General features: G+C 43.5%; 1 protein-coding gene across 1 annotated transcript in view; it reads right to left on the reverse strand.

Moving 5' to 3' along the window:
* The window catches only part of RTF1 (RTF1 homolog, Paf1/RNA polymerase II complex component), a 49,223-nt gene extending 39,295 nt beyond the window's left edge, over window positions 1-9,928 (reverse strand). The window contains exon 1 of the mRNA XM_032623934.1: window positions 9,731-9,928. Within this exon, the coding sequence (XP_032479825.1) occupies window positions 9,731-9,928 (198 nt within the window). The remainder of the gene's footprint in view (window positions 1-9,730) is intronic.
* Between the last annotated feature and the right edge of the window lie 9,555 nt (window positions 9,929-19,483).

The following is a 19,483-nucleotide window of genomic DNA, read 5'->3' on the forward strand; positions in this document are numbered from 1 at the left end:
GGTCTTGCCAACACTCCACACATGAAGAGATCATCAGATTTGTTACCTGTAGGGGTTGATTTATCCAACACCAATACTGAAAAAAGCCAATCTAAAACTGATTCATGCACAGGGGGTAGGTCCTTCTGCAGCTCTCTCCTGCTACCCCACTTCACTGTGCCACACTGGTTGAGATGACATTTCTGTGTGTCCAGTGGTTCTCTCTCACCATCCTCCTTGTATTTCATCACATCTAGTGAAAACCTCCCCTACTTATCTCAGCATTCCTCTAGGATGAAATGGCTGTGTGGGGTGCCCACATGGTTTATCAAACTTAAGCTGAACTAAAGATCTGCTGAGAGTAATGCCAATGCCCAACACACTATAGGTGACTGTGTAGGATGGCACATCTGGCTTCTAGAGCAGTTTCATTAACATTGCTTGAAAACCATATTTAACAATAAACTAGACAGCCAAATTGCAAGTCTAATTGCACTAAGGTAATATTTATTTAAATAGTATTATTCTGGTTAAAATTAGAATTCTAATCCATCAATATATGAAGACTCATAAACCTTAGGATTTAGTTCCTCCACCCCATCATTCACAAACAGTGTATTTTTGCAATGCCATGTTGGGATCGATCTGTAATAAAGAAACGTATTTAAAGGAAATTACTTTCTTAAAGGAAATTAAATCTCATCTCTTTAATCAAACCTCCCATGATCACACAAAAGTGGGATACAGATTCTGCACCCCAAAAAAGGAGAATAAAAGCCCAAATGGATAAACCTCAGAGGTTTTTTATAGCTAATTAGCATGCTGAGCTCTTTTTCACATATTCATTCCACAAATACAACGAATGCAAGTGATTACTACCATCTAGGGTGACCAAACATCTTGGTTTGCTTAGGACTGTCCTGGTTTTAGCACTGAAAGTCCTGAATTCTGGGAAACTCAGTTCCTGGCAAGCAGGACAGATAGTTCCCCTGCTACCAGTACCTACTATATACCAAGCTGTGGGTAGAAAGTCAGGAATAAGAGATACATAGTCCTTGACCTCACAGAATTTAAAATCAAGTGAGGGTGTATATGTATAACTGATTCACTTTGCTGTACTAACCTGAAACTAACACATTGTAAATCAATTATACTCCAATAAAAATTTTAAAATAAATAAATAAAATCAAAAGAGGGAGACAGACAATAAACAGGTAAAGAAACAAGTATATCTAGTGATAAGTGCTAAGAAGGAAGTGAATCAAAGTGAGTGGGGTACCTATCTGCAATAGGGTGATTGTGGGAAGCCTTCTCTGAGGCAATGGTATTTAGGTTGAGACTAGAAACGGGGGGGAAGACACAGGGGTGCAGTCTTCTGGATAGAAGTCTTCAGATAGAATAGATAAGGCACTGGACTTCTCTAGTGGTTGAGAGTCCGTCTGCCAATGCAGGAGACACGGGTTTGATCCCTGGTCCAGGAAGATTCCACATGCCCTGTAGCAACTAAGCCCGCAAGCCACAACTACTGAGCCTGCACTCTAGAGCCCGTGAGCCACAACTACTGATCCTGCATGCCACTACTGAAGCCTGCGCGCCTAGAGCCCATGCTCCACAAAAGAAGCCACCACAATCAGAAGCCCATGCACCGCAAGGAAGAGTAGCCCTCACTTGCCGCAACTAGAGAAAGCCCTCATGCAGCAACGAAGACCCAACACAGCCAAAAATAAATACATAAATAAATAAATTTATATATTAAAAAAAGGATACGGCCCTAAAATTGGCAATAGCTTGGCTTAACCAAAGAACTAAAAGGGAACCAGGGTGATTAGAGCTTCATAGGCAAGGGGACAGGGGGTGGGGGTGGGGGTGGGGGTGATGGAATGAGGCAGGTTAAAGGTAAGAAGAAACCACATCATTCCCAGGTTTATACAGCAGGATCAGGAAAATGAATTTTATTTGAAGGCAGTGGGGAGCCATCAAATGGTTTTAAGCAGGAAAGTAACCATCCCCTGAGGGTTTTTAAAATAGCACTCTGACTGACAGAGGAACAGATTACAGGGCCAGGGAGGAAGTGCAGAGAGGAGTCCACAGCAGGGTCATCAGAGTGAATGGTGACCTGGACAAGGTAAGAAGCCACAGGGACACAGAGAAGTGGGAGGACTTGAGAGAAGCTAAGAAAAGAGTAGTAATTCATAGAGGTTTAAATCTGAGACATTATTTTCTATTATTTCTTTTATATCAAAATTTTTGATTGAAGAACATCATTCCAACAGTGGACACTGGTTATTTTTCAGGAGTAAGAACAGAGCCATTGCGCGCATATACGTTTGTGGAACAGGGAGGTATTTTTGTTTCACTGGAACTGTTTCAACAAGCATGTACTATTTTTATCATTAAAAAAAACAAAAGAAAACAAACCAAAACAATGAACATACACACAAAAACCCTTCTGAAGTAGTAATTCCAAAGTGACAGTGTAACATTCCTTTACATTTCACATGACTGGCATGAAATGTGGCAACTTCCCTTTCCAATTTCTAGCAAAGTGATTATAATTACAGATAAAATACTGAGTTATATAAATGCCCACAATGTCATAGAATTGATAAAATAAAACCAGTTTTCAACACATTCAAAATAAAAGGTACATTAAAATTTTTTTTTTAAATTCTGCTACTGTTACTTGTTTTTACTTGGTTCCCTCTTCTAATACACTTTCTAATGAATGCACATTTCCATGCCTTATAGAAGAGGTTTCAGTATTACAGCAGAGGGGCTAAAGCAAGAACTCCCAATCTGACAGTGTCCCTTTACCTCTAAGTAATACTACTATAATCAGAAAAGTTAGAATCTAACTTTCTACTGTGGATATGCCAAGCAGCATTTGCTTATTCAACAAAGATTTATTGTCTCCTCTGTGTCAGGCAGGCATTATTTTCAACTACGTACTTAAATGTCTCTACTTGAGTATTTCATAGACAACTTTAATCTCTATACATACAAGACTGAACACATGCTCTTCACCTTTAAACCTGATCTTCCTCCAGGGTTCCCCACCTCATGCCAGAATCTCCTCTTCCTCACCCTCAACATCCAACCAGTCATCAAATCCTCTCAGTTTTACAGCATGAATATTATGTCCAATTAACCCACCTTCTGTCGTCTCTATAACTACACCAGTCCAAGTCAGGCATTCATTCAACAAATACTGACAAGGTATATGCTGCAGGCCAGGCACTGTTCTAGATGCAGGGATACTACATTGAACAAACAGTCTTGCCCTCTTGGAGCTTCCATTCTAATGGAACTTATGCTCTCCACCATCTCTCACCTGGACTCCTCTATCTGCCATCTAACCAGTGTCCCTTCTCCAGATTACTCTCCACATAGCAGCCTGGGAAAACTTTTCAAAAGACAAGTTGGAACACCTCTTTCAGCTTAAAATCCTTCAGTGGTTTCTCATTACCCTCAGAATAAAGTCCACAGTCCTTACTATTGCCAACCTGGACCTGCCAGTGGCTTAAAACGTCTTTTTAACCCCAGCCCACAGAAAGATAAATTATACCTTATGATCCTGTATATACATACATACATATATGTGAAACACAAGTTTTATGAAACAATACTTATCTTTACTAGGTCTGACATATGATTTTTTTTCTATTTGATTCAATTTTGTTTTTATTTTTAACACTGGTTGTGATTCACTAAACTGGCTTTTCCATCCTCAAAGGGTCCAAACAGTCTACTTCTGCAGCTTCATTTGTACCACTCTCCCTCCAACTAGTGATGTCCCAGTCACTCTGCTTCTTTCAGTTTCATGAGGGTGCTAGGTCCTTCCTGCCTCAATGCTTTTGTACATTTTGGTCCCTCAACCATGAACAGTCACATGTCCCTGTACTCTTCAGTCTCCTATCTCCTTATCCCTAACCCATATTCCAGATCTCAGTTTAAATGTCACTCCCATCAGGCAAGCATAGAGTCCCTGGTCAAACTCTCACAGCATCCTTGCTCTTCCTTCATAGCCTGTAACGCAAGTATAAGGAAATGACTCTCTGAGCAATGCCTGCCCCTGTCTCTCCCTCTGCCCCCACCCCCTAAGCTCCTTGAAGGTAGAAACTGCTTCGATTTTGTTCACCCAATAGCCCTATTGCCTCGCTCTGTCTAACACATTTGTTGAAAGAGTAAAAAAAACAATCTTTGCCCTTGGGGAACTTACAGTCTAGGGAGCAAATAAGTACACCAAGAGAACCAGTGTTGAAAGATAGGTTTTGAATTTTTCCTGAAAGCCTCTCTGTTAAAGGTCCCATGGGACTCAATTTTCCCTGCACTACTTGTAAAAGAAAATCAAGTGAAATTGGCAGATGAGTTACATCAGGCTAGATGCAACATTATGACACAAATTTAAAACTTCACAAGTTAACCCAACACTTCTCACAAGTTCATCCTAGACTTCAAACTCTGATCTAATGTAAAAAGACTTTATCAATGAGAAGCACAACTTTTATTTTTTATTTTTTTAACATCTTTATTGAAGTATAATTGCTTTATAATGGTGTGTTAGTTTCTGCTTTATAACAAAGTGAATCAGCTATACGTATACATGTATCTCCATATCTCCTCCCTCTTGCGTCTCCCTCCCACCCTCCGTATCCCACCCCTCTAGGTGGTCACAGAACACAGAGCTGATCTCCCTGTGCTATGCGGCTGCTTCCCACTAGCTATTTTACATTTGGTAGTGTATGAATGTTCATGCCACTCTCTCACTTGTCCCAACTTACCCTTCCCCCTCCCCGTGTCCTCAAGTCCATTCTCTACGTCTCCATCTTTATTCCTGTCCTGCCCCTAGGTTCTTCAGAACCTTTTTTTTTTTAGATTCCATATATATGTGTTAGCATACGGTATTTGTTTTTCTCTTTCTAACTTACTTCACTCTGTATGTCAGTCTCTAGGTCCATCCATCTCACTACAAATAACTCAATTTCATTTCCTTTTATGGCCAAGTAATATTCCATTGTATATATGTGCCACATCTTCTTTATCCATTCATCTGTCGATGGACACTTAGGTGAGAAGCACAACTTTTTAATTTCCCACCTTTTGTGGGGAAGGTTTATGGAAGGATACTTTATAACAATGCTCTTTTAACACATAATGTCTAAAAATAACTCCTAGAAAATACTTAGGGGCCTATTGTTTCAAAAAATTTTTAATTTATGGTTACTTCAATAAAATGAGCATAGAAAAAGAGGACAGGACAACACAATCCCCATTTTAAATAAGGATGGAAATTATGAAATAAAGCAGCCCAGTATGCATGTAGCTCTTTTTCTCTTGAAAATGGCAGAGTAAAGTTTTTATAAATACTGAGTTGTATTTATCTGAATAGACAACTCTGATTCCTTTATTATCTTGGATGCTTTTCATGTTATAGCACCCACTGCATAGATATTATTCCATAAAGAGTGCACATGTTATCTCCGTGGAGGTACGTGGTGGGGTAAAAAAGCCTAGGTTTGGCTCAAATTCTGTTATTTTTTTCCAAGAAGCACCAAAAGCAAGTATCTCCATGATTTGCAATTCTGAAATGTTGAAGAAAGGGTGTGGCCAACATAAAAAAATAAGGTCACTATCAGGTCATATGTTAAAATAAATCCTTCAAATTCTCAAAGGTCTGAGTTTTTAAAACCTTTGAAAGTTAAAACAAATTTTAAAGGACTCCAATTCAGTTACTACATACCTCTTCCCACCAAGAAGAAGGAAGGGAAAAAAGAAACAGGCCTCAAAAAAAAAATCATCCCAACAATTCAAACAGCTTCAGGGATTTAGAAAAACCAGCAGCTTTGCCACTTTGAACATCTCTGTTAAGTTCTTTTGCTTATATGTGCACACACTATGGCTGAGACAGGAAGCTATTTCTCTCCCAAACTACTTACAGTGTCTTACTAAAAGATTAACTTGCATACAGACAGTGGTCTCAGTGTTTAACACAAATAAGTACCTGGGCTGTACCTGGTAAAAATGCAGAGGAGAGAGTCCCTAGAGAGTGATTCAGTAGGTCTGGGAGCCTTTGCAGGGAGCCCCTGCAAAGTACATCTTAAACAAGCAACCCAAGCAGTTTCTGACACACATGTTCCTCCTCTCACCACCAGGAAAAGCCAATGTAGAAGGCTAAGGACTAACTTGGAGGTAATATTTCTGACATAATGGCTTAGATTCCCACCTGGAAAACTCAGAGACAAAGGATCTCCTTATTAACTGTGCTCTACTCTCACACTTGACACTCAGAGATTTGTCATGGTTTGTTCTTTTCCACTAGACAGCAAATACAATGTTATACCCCCCAAAGAAGACCCAGAACTAGATGGAGTAGTCCAAGGCACCTTGGTAAGGAAAGGTCCAGAATGCATTAATTTTGCTCAGAGGAGTCCTAAAGACCCCAAAACTAGGCTGACTTTGAACTTCTGCTAAAGATCTCTGGGAGATCTTCTAGAGAGCATAGATCTTTTTGATTCCTCTGAGAGCCTCACACAGTGCTGAACATATAGAGAAGGCACTAGTGCCTGTTAGGATGCGCAGGAAAAGGGAATTCTGATCTGGTTCCCATCTGATAAAAGAACGCCAATGAGTAGTTTGAAAAGGAGGAAGTTGAAATTGCTGTTAAAATGCATTAGGTATTACTTACAAATTTTATGCTAATTTCTTTTTACAAATAGATAAAGTTGGGTTTAAAGTTGCAATCCCTCTAGTTCCCACTTTGGAAAAGCTTTCTGTGGATCAGAAAAATCTCTACTACAAAAGGAAGCTCTCAACTCATTTCATACATCAGACTTCTGTGGAAAATCACCAAAGACAGAATAATTTACAGCTTAGTTCATGCATCATCAGAACAGGTGACTTAAGAGTGCTTCACCAAGGAAGTCCCCCAAATAATTTTTTAAACTGATGTATCAATTTTCTCTAAACTATTCAATATACTTTACAAACATGAATTCTAGCAACACAGAAAATGGCTGTGAAACATCATTTTCATTTTGCAATATTAAAAACAGATTAAGTTAATATAGTGGAAAGAGTATAGGCCTTGTAGTTGTACAGATTTGGGTTGAAATGCCACTAACAAGTTGTGTGAATTTAGATAAGTTACATCTTCAACCCCCATTTTCCTCATACCTAAAATGGGGAAGGGGCTTCCCTGGTGGCGCAGTGGTTAAGAATCTACCTGCGGATGCAGGGAACATGGGTTTGATCCCTGGCCCGGGAAGATCCCACGTGCTGCGGAGCAACTAAGCCCATGTGCCACAACTACTGAGCCTGCGCTCTAGAGCCCGCAAGCCACAACTACTGAGCCCACGTGCCACAACTACTGAAGCCCGCGTGCCTAGAGCCCGGGCTCCCCAACAAAGGGAAGCCACCGACCGTGATGAGAAACCCACGCACCACAACAAAGAGTAACTCCCGCTCGCCACAACTAGAGAAAAGCCTGCGCACAGCAACGAAGACCCAATGCAGGCAAAAATAAATAAATAATAAATTAATTTAAAAAACAATTTTTAAAAATATTTTTTATAAATTTCAGGAGTCTTCCGGGTGAGAACATTTTCAATTTACCTTTTACTTCCTATCCCATAACAAGGTGTCTATCCCTTTTATACTTCTCCACAGGCCCCACTACTCCCCACCTCCCACCTCCATACCACCATTTTCAAAACAGCCCTCTTTTCTTCAACACATCTTCAGTCCCTCTTTCTTAAAGTCCTCCTCCTTCATGTCCTAATATTTAATTTCTGAGACCTCTGACCTAATACAAAGGACTCCCAAGAAGTCATTTATAGAAATGCTTTAGTTTCTAAGTGCTTGTACCAACATTAATTCTTTTTTTTTTTTTTTTTTTTTCAGTATGCGGGCCTCTCACTGTTGCAGCCTCTCCCGTTGTGGTGCACAGGCTCCGTACGCGCAAGACCCAGCGGCCACGGCCCACAGGCCCAGCCACTCTGCAGCATGCGGGATCCTCCCGGACCAGGGCATGAACCCGTGTCCCCTCTATCGGCAGGCGGACTCTCAACCACTGCGCCAGCAGGGAAGCCCTAATTCTCTTTTTAAAAAATAAATTTATTTTAGCTATTGATTTTTGGCTGCGTTGGGTCTTCGTTGCTGTGCGCGGGCTTTCTCTAGTTGCGGCGAACGGCGGCTATTCTGCCGTTATGGTGCACGGGCTTCTCATTGTGGTGGCATCTCTTGTTGCGGAGCACGGGCTCTAGGCGCGCGGGCTTCAGTAGTTGTGGTTCGCAGGCTCTAGAGCGCAGGCTCAGTAGTTGTGGCTCACGGGCTTAGTTTTCCGGTGGCATGCGGGATCTTCCCGGACCAGGGATCGAACCCCTGTCCCCTGCATTGGCAGGCGGATTCTTAACCACTGTGCCATCAGGGAAGCCCCCAACATTAATTCTTACAAATACTTAATCCTTTATAATAACTCAATCAGATACACAAGGCTGATGTTTTGGGTTTTTTTGCGGTACGCGGGCCTCTGTTATGGCCTCTCCCGTTGCCGAGCAACAGGCTCTGGACGCGCAGGCTCAGCGGCCATGGCTCAAGGGCGCAGCCGCTCCGTGGCATGTGGGATCTTCCCGGACCGGGGCACGAACCCGTGTCCCCTGCATCGTTAGGCGGACTCTCAACCACTGCGCCACCAGGGAAGCCCAAGGCTGATGTTTTATCTAGACTTTACTGTTATGGCCCAAGATACATAGCTAGAAAACAACATAGCCCAGCCTAGAACTCAAAAATTTCAGATTCTAAGTTCAGTACTCTCTCTACTCAACTTATAGAACTATTATCTCTTGCATATCCTTTCTTTATATCATTTGTTCACAAAGTGTGGGGAAAAACTCTCTTTGTATCTTCTGGTATCACTGGAGCACTGCTACAAAGGACAGCTTCCTCCCCACAGTATTTTCTAGAGTATATAACAGTTCAAGCACCCCCAAGACAGTGAGACCAAAAGTTAGTTTCAATGTCTCCTGTACATCTTTCAAGTAGAAAGAATTCTGGGATGCTGCATGAAAAGGGCCAAGAGGCCCCGCCACACTCTCTCCATGACGCCCTAGATATTTCTCCACTTATGCCCTCTTTCCTCCTCCCATGAGCCGTCTTGGGTCTGACATCTCAACAGAGACCCTTCTCAAACACAAACGACCCTAGCTGCCAAACAGATTCGTGTCCACAGCTACGTATTCCTCGCCAAGCACGACAGAGGTTCCCCTCCTCTCTGTTCACACCCTTGTCTGAAAAACTTCATCTTCCAGAGCTTGCACCTTCTCGGCCTCCCTCCCCCACACCGCCCCACGATCACCCTTGCACCTCCTCCAAAACCTCCCAGTCTCCCGGGTTGGCGGGCGATACTTCCTATCCGTGCCCGGATCGCCTGGCCTGCAGCCTGCCGCCCCGATCTGGCCCTGGCAGACCAAGGACCCCTCGAGTCCCCCGAGCCCGAGGCCCACTAGCCTGGCCCCTGCCCCGCCTCCCCACCCAAGGCGCCAAGTCCTCGGGGCTCTGTCTCCAGGCCCCGGCCAGACTCCAAGAGCCGCGGGCACTGTGGGGAGAGCAGAAAGGGGCGGCAGCGGGCGTTCAGGACACGAGGCAGGCCGGGCGCTCCGGCCAGGAGGCCCGGGGCCCGACCGGCTCCCGACTACCGTGGCCAGGACTCAGCTCTCCCGCTCCGCTGGCCCGCGCCTCCGCGGCCTGCCCTCACCTGATCCAGGTTCTCGTCGCTGCCGCTGTCTTCCGTGTCTGAGTCGATCACAACGCGGCCTTTCCGCTTCTTTACCATCGTGGTCCCCCGGCTCCCACGCCGGACGCCGCCCGGACTCCCCTCTTGCCCGCCTGCCAGTGGGACCGCCACTGCCGCCGCCGCCGCTGCTGCTCGACCCACACAAAGGCGACCGCGCATGCGCGCTCCGCTCCGCCCCTGGCCCCGCCCCTTGCTCGTCGCACGCCGTTCGCCGGCGCCCAGAGCCCCGCCCACCCCGCCCCCGACGCAGCGTGGGAGGCGGGGGCATCGGGTTGGGTTCCGGGCTCTGAACCGCCGTTCCGTAACCAGCGCTGCCCGTTGGAAGGTTTGGGTGTGTCTCTGCTGCGGGGCTGAAGCTTCACGTGCTGCCTACCTGTCGTGGACTACAGCGGCAAGCATCTGGGTCCGCTCTAAGGAGCCTTTCAACTGTTCGACACTGATGGAGTGTCGAGGGCACCGTCAGGGCCGTCCGCCTGGGAGACACAAATCGGCTGGACCACGCTGAGGGCACCTGTCGTGGGATGAAGCCTTCCTACCTGGGCTGTGCGAGTGACAACTGAGCTGGGACGTGGAGGATGCATCTGATTTACCCGAAAAAAGAGTAGCGGGAAGGGTGTTCCAAGCAAAGAATCTCTTGGTCAGAGACCTAGCGATAATAGAAAAAGTTGGGCTCAGGGAACTGAAAGTTCATTATGGCCGAACAGAGGGTACGGTGTGTGGGGATGAGGCTGCGGAGGAACCCAGCAGCTGAATCATTCAGACCTAATAAACTCTTAGGAAGTTTGAACTTTGGAAGTTTGAACTTTGGTATTGAAAGATTCTAAACTGAAGAACGGCATTATCAGATTCGTGTTTTTAAAAAATTACTCTGGCTGCAGTGTGGCGAATGGATTACAAAGGAGGGAGACTAAGGCAGGGAAACCACAGAGGCTATGATTGCATTTTGGCAAAAGATGATGATGCCCTCAAGTAAGGAAGAAGCAGTGGAATTGGAGAGAAGTGGATGGATTCTGGATAATTTGGAAGGTAGCATTACCAGGACTTGAAGATTAGTTGGGAGAGGGAAAATGTGATGTTCCAAATACAAATGGTGCTCAGGTTCTGGCTTAGGAAGCTGGTGGGTCCTTCGTGGAGATAAGGAACACAAGTGGAGAGGAGGTTGGGGAGACTGGAAGGTGCAGGAAATCAGTTCAGTTTTATGCCTGTTGAGGTCAGCTGATAAAAACAAATTCAGAAGTGATTTCTTTGTGGGATTTGGAATATAAGGTAGGGAGCATCAGCAATAATAATTTGAAACTGTTCTCAAAAGTTTTTGGAGTCCATTAATTCTTTCTTCTGGTACTGAACTTGAGAGCTAGACTTCAGTCTTCCCTGAGCTGTTATTGGACAGAGGCAGGCTGATGAGTTCTTGCTGTCTGGTTTCCCTTTTCCTTTCCCCTTTACTGTCTATATTTTATTTTCTCCAGCAAGTTTGTATCACAAATGTGCATGCTTTAAAATAATAATAAAAGAAGATATAACATACACAGAGAAATCCCTGGAACTAAACACATACCTACATGTCAAGTTTGCTGCCAGTTAGCTTGAAAAGTGTTCAGGATTAAGGTAGGGAAGACAACCCAAATAAGGCTCAACTATCTCTTTACTCCAAAAGATTTTTTCCTAAGAGAAGTCCCCTAGACTTCTCTCCCCCATCATACCCTTGGAACTGAGCCCATGACCAAGATGACCCAAAATGACCAGGTCATCTCCCTTGCTTCTGGCTACCCCAAAGGCTGGTGCCCTTCTCTGAGGACCCTCTCTAAATGTGTGAATAAAAGAAAATCATAATATAATCAGTGACCCCTGACTGCAATGAAGAAAGATAGGTCCTTTATTTGAGTGAAATCTATTGATATTGATCTTTCTGCAAGGGGTCTTCTAATGCATCATGGACTGGAGTTAGTCCATTCTGAGACTAAACTGAAATGAATGAATTAACATTCTGTACTCTAAATTTCCTCTTGAGTTGGCTTCCCAAGGAAACCAACCTGTGAAAGTTTCCCCTTGTAAAATGAGGATAATGATAATATCTGCCTCTTTGGGTTATAATAAGGTATAAATTAGTTAACACAGGTAAAAAAAAGTGCTTAGAATACTTCCTGGTAAAGAGTAAGCACTCAGTAAATGTCAGGTATCATTGTTATAATTGGAGAGGCAGATTACAGTAGAGTGGGAAGGGGCTGGAGGAAGAGTGTTGGAGATGGGAGATTTTTATTTTTTAATTTGTACACGTTGGTGTTCTGTGAACTTATTACACTGAGTATGAATTTTTCATAATTTTAAAATGTTTTTTGGGGAAATAGAATAATTTTTAAATTATAAAAACGATTCCTACTTATTATAAATAAATTTAAGGGCAGAACATAAAGGAATAAAAAAAACTATGTAAAATTCTCCCATCCCAAGATATCCATCCACTCTTTATCAAAACAAAATTGTTTGCGTGTGTATATATTTGTTCAACATGTATTTATCAAGCACCTACTATATGCCTGAGCTCAGGCACTGAGCTAGATGCTGAATAAGATGAAAAAGTCACCAAGACAAGATCTCTGCTCTCAAGAGACTACATTTATTCACACATACACATTGCAAAAGGCATGCACATTTAAAGTGCTGTGAGGATCCCTTTTCACACAGACCACCCCAAAGGACAAAAGAGATTTTTTTTTTAAAAGCTTGTTTTATTTTTGTTTTTTTTTTTTTAATGTATTTATTTATTTATTTATGGCTGTGTTGGGTCTTCATTTCTGTGCATGGGCTTTCTCTAGTTGTGGCAAGCGGGGGCCACTCTTCATCGCGGTGCGCAGGCCTCTCACTATCGCGGCCTCTGTTGTTGCGGAGCACAGGCTTCAGACGCGCAGGCTCAGTAATTGTGGCTCATGGGCCCAGTTGCTCCGCGGCATGTGGGATCTTCCCAGGCCAGGGCTCGAACCCGTGTCCCCTGCATTGGCAGGCAGATTCTGAACCACTGCACCACCAGGGAAGCCCAAAAGAGATATTTTTAACATCTATTGTTTTTGAGAAAATGCAAAATGACAAAAATTACTATGCATTCTTAAATCCCCAATGTGATGGTGTTAAGAGGTGGGGCCTTTGGGAAGTGATTAGGTTATAAGGGTGGAATCCTCATTAATGAGATTAGTGCCCTATCAAAGAGACCCCAGAGAGCTTTCCCACCACTTATGCCATGTGAGGACACTGCAAAAAGATAGCAGTCTGCACCCAAAGAGGGTCTTCACCAGAACCCAAACATGCTGGCAACCTGATCTTAGACTTCCAGCTTCCAAAACTATGAAAAATAAATTTCTGTTGTTTATATGCCAAAAAAATTACTATGTATTCATTAACCATTTTAAATGAACTTGTATTCTGTTCCTTACAACTATATCTAAAAATATATTTGAAAATAGTAATACATGTATGTATGTGAATTTTGAGAGAAGGACGCAGAAATCATTACTGTGTGTATTTGCCATGGTGTTGCAGGGTCCTCCTTTTGGTGACCAGACCATCTCTTAATGAATTCAGGGTCTGAAAATTGACCCAGATCTGAAAGTGGGCAAAGGATGATCATTTTCCACTGGGGCAACTGCCCTCAGCCCCCTGATCGCCCAACCTTAATTTCTTCTGATTGAAAATTGAGGAGTACCCTCGTTGTCTGCCTATCTGTTTTGCCCTTGGGGATGTTATATTCTGTTAAACATCTCCATAATTCTCTGAGGCTCAGACTTCTGTGGCTATCATTCTGACCTTTCCACTCATTATAATAATTGCATCTACCTGGCTTCTGGCAGTTAAGTGTTGCCACCTGGCCTCTTGTTTCAAGACCCTATTGCCCCCTTGCTGTTAGTTAGCCCAGTTTTCTAACAGCCTCTCATACTGTCAGTCCTGGACCAAATAGGAAAACCACCGCTGAACTTTTAGTGATGCTGGTGCACCTCTTACCGTCATATTCCTTATGGCCTTGGTGAATGCAGTATCCTCTTTGGTCTTCCCACAGAAGATAATCAGTCTGTGGGATTTCTGACCTTGTATAGTACATCCACCTCATGCTGACTTCTCTGAGTTTTTAAAATCTCCTCCTACACCATCTGTCTTAGCAACTCTGGCATTTTTTACCTCATGTGGGCTGTAAAGTTTTCTGTGCTTCTAAGAGCCATTCTAGTAACAAATTTGTACCATTTCCTGGGGTCCTTGGCAGAATGATAAATTCTGTATCTTAGGAGGGTGCTCCCAAATCAATAAACTCTCCCTAACCCAATTTTCCAACCTGGTCCCCTGATCAAGCACCTTCAGAATCCAGTCCCTTGCTTCTCTCCCAGTTCCTGCCCTTACATGCTTGGCTAGTTCTTGCAGCTCCTTTGGGTAGTCCCTTTCCTCCTTTATCAGTCCCAATATGTCCTCTGCTAGGTTATATGGTGCTTTAACCCCGGTTATCGGCCGAGTATCCAGGAGGGAGATACAGGCAGATTTCGAGGAGGGTACATGCAGTCTTACAGGGTACAGGCTTCTGTACTGTCTAGAAGAAAGAGGGAAGTGTGAAATGGTGGGTCATTTCTTTAGGTTCAGAGGATTCAGGAGAATCTGGAAATTCAAGATCTTCAGGAACATCAATCAGATATCCCCATTCCATGTGTCATGATCTCATTATTTCCTAACTAGGGCCCTTAGCTGACCTGCATTGCTTGGGAGTTTAACCTTATTGGAGCTTAAACTATTCTGATGATTATCTGGGACCTCAGCTTTCCCTGCCATCCCACTGCAGGTGTTGAAGACCTCTTCATATGCTGTTAAGGAGGCCCTCTGGCTTTCACACTTGGCTTTCAGTAACAGAACCCAGTTTCACTATCCTTATAATTATTATGCCTCCCATATATATTTTTTGAAATATAGTTGACTTATAATGTTGTGTTAGTTTCTGGTATATAGCAAATTGAGTTTTAAATATATATTTTTTTTCATATTCTTTTCCATTATAGTTTATTAAGGATATTGAATATAGTTCCCTGTGCTATACAGTAGGACCTTGTTTATCTATTTGATATATAGTAGCTTGTGTCTGCTACTCCCAAACTCCTAATTTATCCCTCCCCCACCCCCTTTCCTCTTTAGTAACCATAAGTTTGTTTTCTATGTCTGTGAGTCTATTTCTGTTTTGTAAATAAGTTCAATTGTATCATATTTTAGATTCCACATATAAGTGATATCCTGTGGTATTTGTCTTTCTCTTTCAGACTTACTTCACTTAGTATGATAATCTCTAGGTCCATGTTGCTGCAAATGGCATTATTTCATTCTTTTTTATGGCTGAGTAATATTCCATCATATTCATATACCACATCTTCTTTATCCCTACATCTGTCGATGGACATTTAGGTTGTTTCCATGTCTTGGCTATTGTGAATAGTGCTGCTGTGAACATAGGGGTGCATGTATCTTTTCAAATTAGAGTTTTGTCCAGATATATGCCCGGGATTGGGATTGCTGGATCATATGGCAAAATTTTTAGTTTGTTGAGGAACCTCCAGACTGTTCTTCATAGTGATTGCACCAAGTTACATTCTCACCAACAGTGTAGGAGGGTTCCCTTTTCTCTACCCCTCTCCAGCATTTATTTGTTATTTTTTTTAATATATATTTATTTTTGGCTGCGTTGGGTCTTTGTTACTGTGTGCAGGCTTTCTCTAGTTGCAGCGAGTGGGGGCTACTCTTCATTGAGCTGCGGGCTTCAGTAGTTGTGGCACACGGGCTCGGTAGTTGTGGCTCATGGGCTCTAGAGTGCCAGCTCAGTAGTTGTGGTGCATGGGCTTAGTTGCTCCGCGGCATGTGGGATCTTCCCGGATCAGGACTCGAACCCATGTCTCCTGCATTGGCAGGCGGATTCTTAACCACTGTGCCACCGGGGAAGCCCCAGAGTAGCACTCTTAACCATCGTCAGCAATTTGGTGCCTCTCCCTGGTCTGGTAGACAAGCACCTTCAGCTTGTTCACTTAAAGCAGTAAGGGACCAGCACACTGGAAATAATTTTAGTGTAAAACATATGGAGGGGCAAGATAGTAAAGGTAGTCAAGACGGGGCAAGAAAGGAGAAACACAGTAGCCAGAGACGGGATAGGGAAGGGAGAGTCTTCTAATACGTCTCCAGTGCTGTAGGCTGGAGGGGCCTTGCGCAGCTAGCATGCCCTGTCCATCAGCCTGGTCATACTCTCCTGGGAGCCCAAGAGTGGGTGACATTCCAGATTTCCCCAGTTTGGAGAAAATATCACTTAACACCCTCCATATCCATCTGCTCTGAAGGCCCTGAACTCTAAGCAGCCCCCTAATCTAAAAAGGCTTTTCCTTTTTAGACACAAATATTCTTGACACATATACTTTTCATAATAAACTGTTGATCAATCTTATAAATCATTCTCTCTGTCTTTGGTTAGCAGGGACTGGTTCACCAGAGCCTGAGCACTTTTCAGTAATGAACTGAGCAGCCAGACTTCAAGGAGAGAGAAGAGATGACAGCCTGGGGACTCTGAGCTCTGTGTTCCCTCAGCATAACACCATGCTTTTCATGCATGGCCCTTCCTCTTTCTCCCTGTTTTTCTTACTTTGCCTTAGACTGGATGACTTTCTCTTTCAGCCCCAAATCATGCCCTAATGCCCCAATGTGTGAATAGAATCATATTTTCCTACTGACTGCTCTCATGCAGGTGCTATTTTTTTTTTTTTTTTGGAAGAGGAAGAAGAAGGAGAAGAAGGGAGAAAGGGAGAAGGGGAAAAAAAGAGGAATAGATGAAATCAAAAGGAAAGGAAGAAGGCAAACCCCTGGTGTGTTGAGGACAGAGCTTAAAGCCACGGTTTCTTTCAGTGTCTCCTCAAGGCTCTTTATTCATTCAAAAAATGTTTTTGCAACACCGAGTGACACACATTTCTAAGTTAATCCTTTGAGTAAAGTGTAATTTAATTAGTTGGGGGGAATGTGGGGTGTGTTTCAGTCACTCTCAGATATTTTGAATTTATTTTTCAAGTGAAAAATTAATATATGCCCGTTGTGAATAAGAAATCCAAATACCGAAGTGTATAAAGTAAAAAGGTAGCCCTCATCCTCATTCTCCTTCTCTCCTTAACTCTTTTTTTAAAAAGTATTGATTGATTGATTTGCCTGTGTTCCGTCTTAGTTGTGGTGCGTGGGCTTCTCTCTAGTTGTGGTGAATGGGCTCCAGAGCACATGGGCTCAGTAGTTGTGACATGAGGCTTAGTTGCCCCACGGCATGTGGGATCTTAGTTCCCTGACCGGGGATCGAACCTGCGTCCCCTGCATTGGAAGGCAGATTCTTAACCACTGGACCACGAAGGAAGTCCCTCTCCTTAACTCTTTTTTTTAAAAAAATATTTATTTATTTATTTATGGCTGTGTTGGGTCTTTGTTGCTGCTCACAGGCTTTACTCTAGTTGCAGTGAGCGGGGGCCACTCTTCATTGCAGTGCGCAGGCTTCTCACTGCGGTGGCTTCTCCTGTTGCAGAGCACGGGCTCTAGGAGCGCGGGCTTCAGTAGCTGTGGCTCGCGGGCGCTAGAGCACAGGCTCAGTAGTTGTGGCGCACAGGCTTAGTTTCACGGCAGTATGTGGGGTCTTCCCGGACCAGGGCTCGAACCCCTGTCCCCTGCATTAGCAGGTGGATGCTTAACCACTGCGCCACCAGGGAAGCCCCCTCTCCTTAACTCTTAAGACCAGTTTGGTGTGTATTGTTCCAGACCTTTGGGGGAGCACATGTAAACACACCCCAAAAACAGGATTGGGCAACATGTATTATCTTGTAACGTGACCTCTCCCAGTAGTGTTAGACTGGCTTGATTGCCAGGCCAAGGTGGCACAAAGGAGTCTGAGAAAATGCTGCGTGTAACTACAAGGTAATGTCTATCCCCATAGGCCTGAGCTCCGTGACTAAGTTGTATATGCTGTACATGTTGAACACTTATTAAATGGGAAACCTGCGGGTTTTTTTGTATTTGATTGTTCCCTCCTGGTGAGTGAGAATTGATTTTAAGATGTTGAAAGTCAGCTCTCTCTCAGTATAGCTCCATGGTTCATAACCTTTTCCTACCTCAGCACACATAACAAATGCTGTGTGCAGTTGATACACACATAACCCGAAGTGTCCTCTGTACTCAAAAAAGCACTCAGGAAAAGCATGTCAGAGTGCCAGGAAGTGAAAGGGATGCTGCCACAGGGATAACCTTATATCTTTAAAATTACTTTTATAAGGGACTTTGCTGGCAGTCCAGTGTTCGGGACTCTGCACTTCCACTGCAGGGGGTGTGGGTTAAATTTCTGGTCAGGGAACTAAGATCCCGAAGCTGCTCGGTTAAAAACAGAAACAGAAACAAAAACAACAACAAAAAACATTCAATTGAGCAACTGCTCTGTGCCAGGCACTGAACCAGGTGCTGAGGAAACAAAGGTGAACAAGACAATCTAGTACAGCATTCTTGAACTTTACTGAGAAGCAACTAGGAGCTTATTAAAATGCAGAGTCTGTTTCAGTAGGTGAGACCAAGGAATTTGCATTTTTTTTTTTTTTTTAACAGATACCCATGGTGATTTCCTCAAGAGTATGGGATGGTCTCATTTTATTTATTTATTTGGCTGCACTGGGTCTTAGTTGCCGCATGCGGGACCTTCGTTGAGGCACACGGGATCTTTAGTTGCCACATGTGCGAGCTAGTTCCCTGACCAGGGATCGAACCTGGGCCCCCTGCATTGGGAGCATGGAGTCTTAGTCACTGGACCACCAGGAAAGTCCCGGGATGGTCTCATCTTGAAAAACACTGGTCTCGACACAGAGAAGCCCCAAAATTACATTAGGGGTTCAAGATCAGGGACTATTTTTATCCTTGATATTTCCTGAAATAAGCAGCACATGCGTATTATCATGTGCTGAAGTTAGAGTGACCCTCTAACAATGACTCAGGAAGATTTAAATGCAGAAGAATGCAGACTTATATAAACGAGTTGTCTGTCAATATGTAGGAGTTTTCGGAAGATTCCAAATAATTAACATCCTCACTTGACAAATATTGAGTGCGTAGTTTGTCCCAGGTACTGGTGGGCATTCCCTTCTGTCTAAATCTCCTCCTATGCCTTATATTCTGCTACTTCTATTTCTCTGAACCATTATTCTATTTATTATTGCCCTTTCCTGTGTCTTCAAGCTCTCTTTTTCTGCTGGATCCTTCCTTTTAACACATCTCTTTTGTCTGAAAAGTAAAAATTCTTTGACCTTGTTTCTCCTCTAGTTATAATTATGTTCTATTTTCTTCCTCACAACCCCATCACTTAGGATGCTTTTGGCTGCAAGTGACAGAAAACTCAATACACATTGGCTTAAACCAAAGCATCTATTGGCTTATGTGACTGAAAAGTCCAGAAGCATGTCTGGCTTTAAGCAACACTTGATGCAGTAGCTCAAATGATGTCTGAAGGAGCCTAGTCCCTTTGTGTTCTTCGCTCTACTTTAATCCTTGGTGTCCCATCCCATTCACCCCTGGCAGTTTTAAGTTCTCTCCTCATGGTTGCAAAATAGCTCAAATCCTCCCACCACCTTACCCAGGGAAAGATAGAGGATCTCACTGAGGAACCTCCAGGGAAGAGAGAGGAAGCTGTTTCTTCCTAGAAGGCCACAG

This window comes from Phocoena sinus, chromosome 2, assembly GCF_008692025.1.
Source record: "Phocoena sinus isolate mPhoSin1 chromosome 2, mPhoSin1.pri, whole genome shotgun sequence".
NCBI lineage: Eukaryota > Metazoa > Chordata > Mammalia > Artiodactyla > Phocoenidae > Phocoena > Phocoena sinus.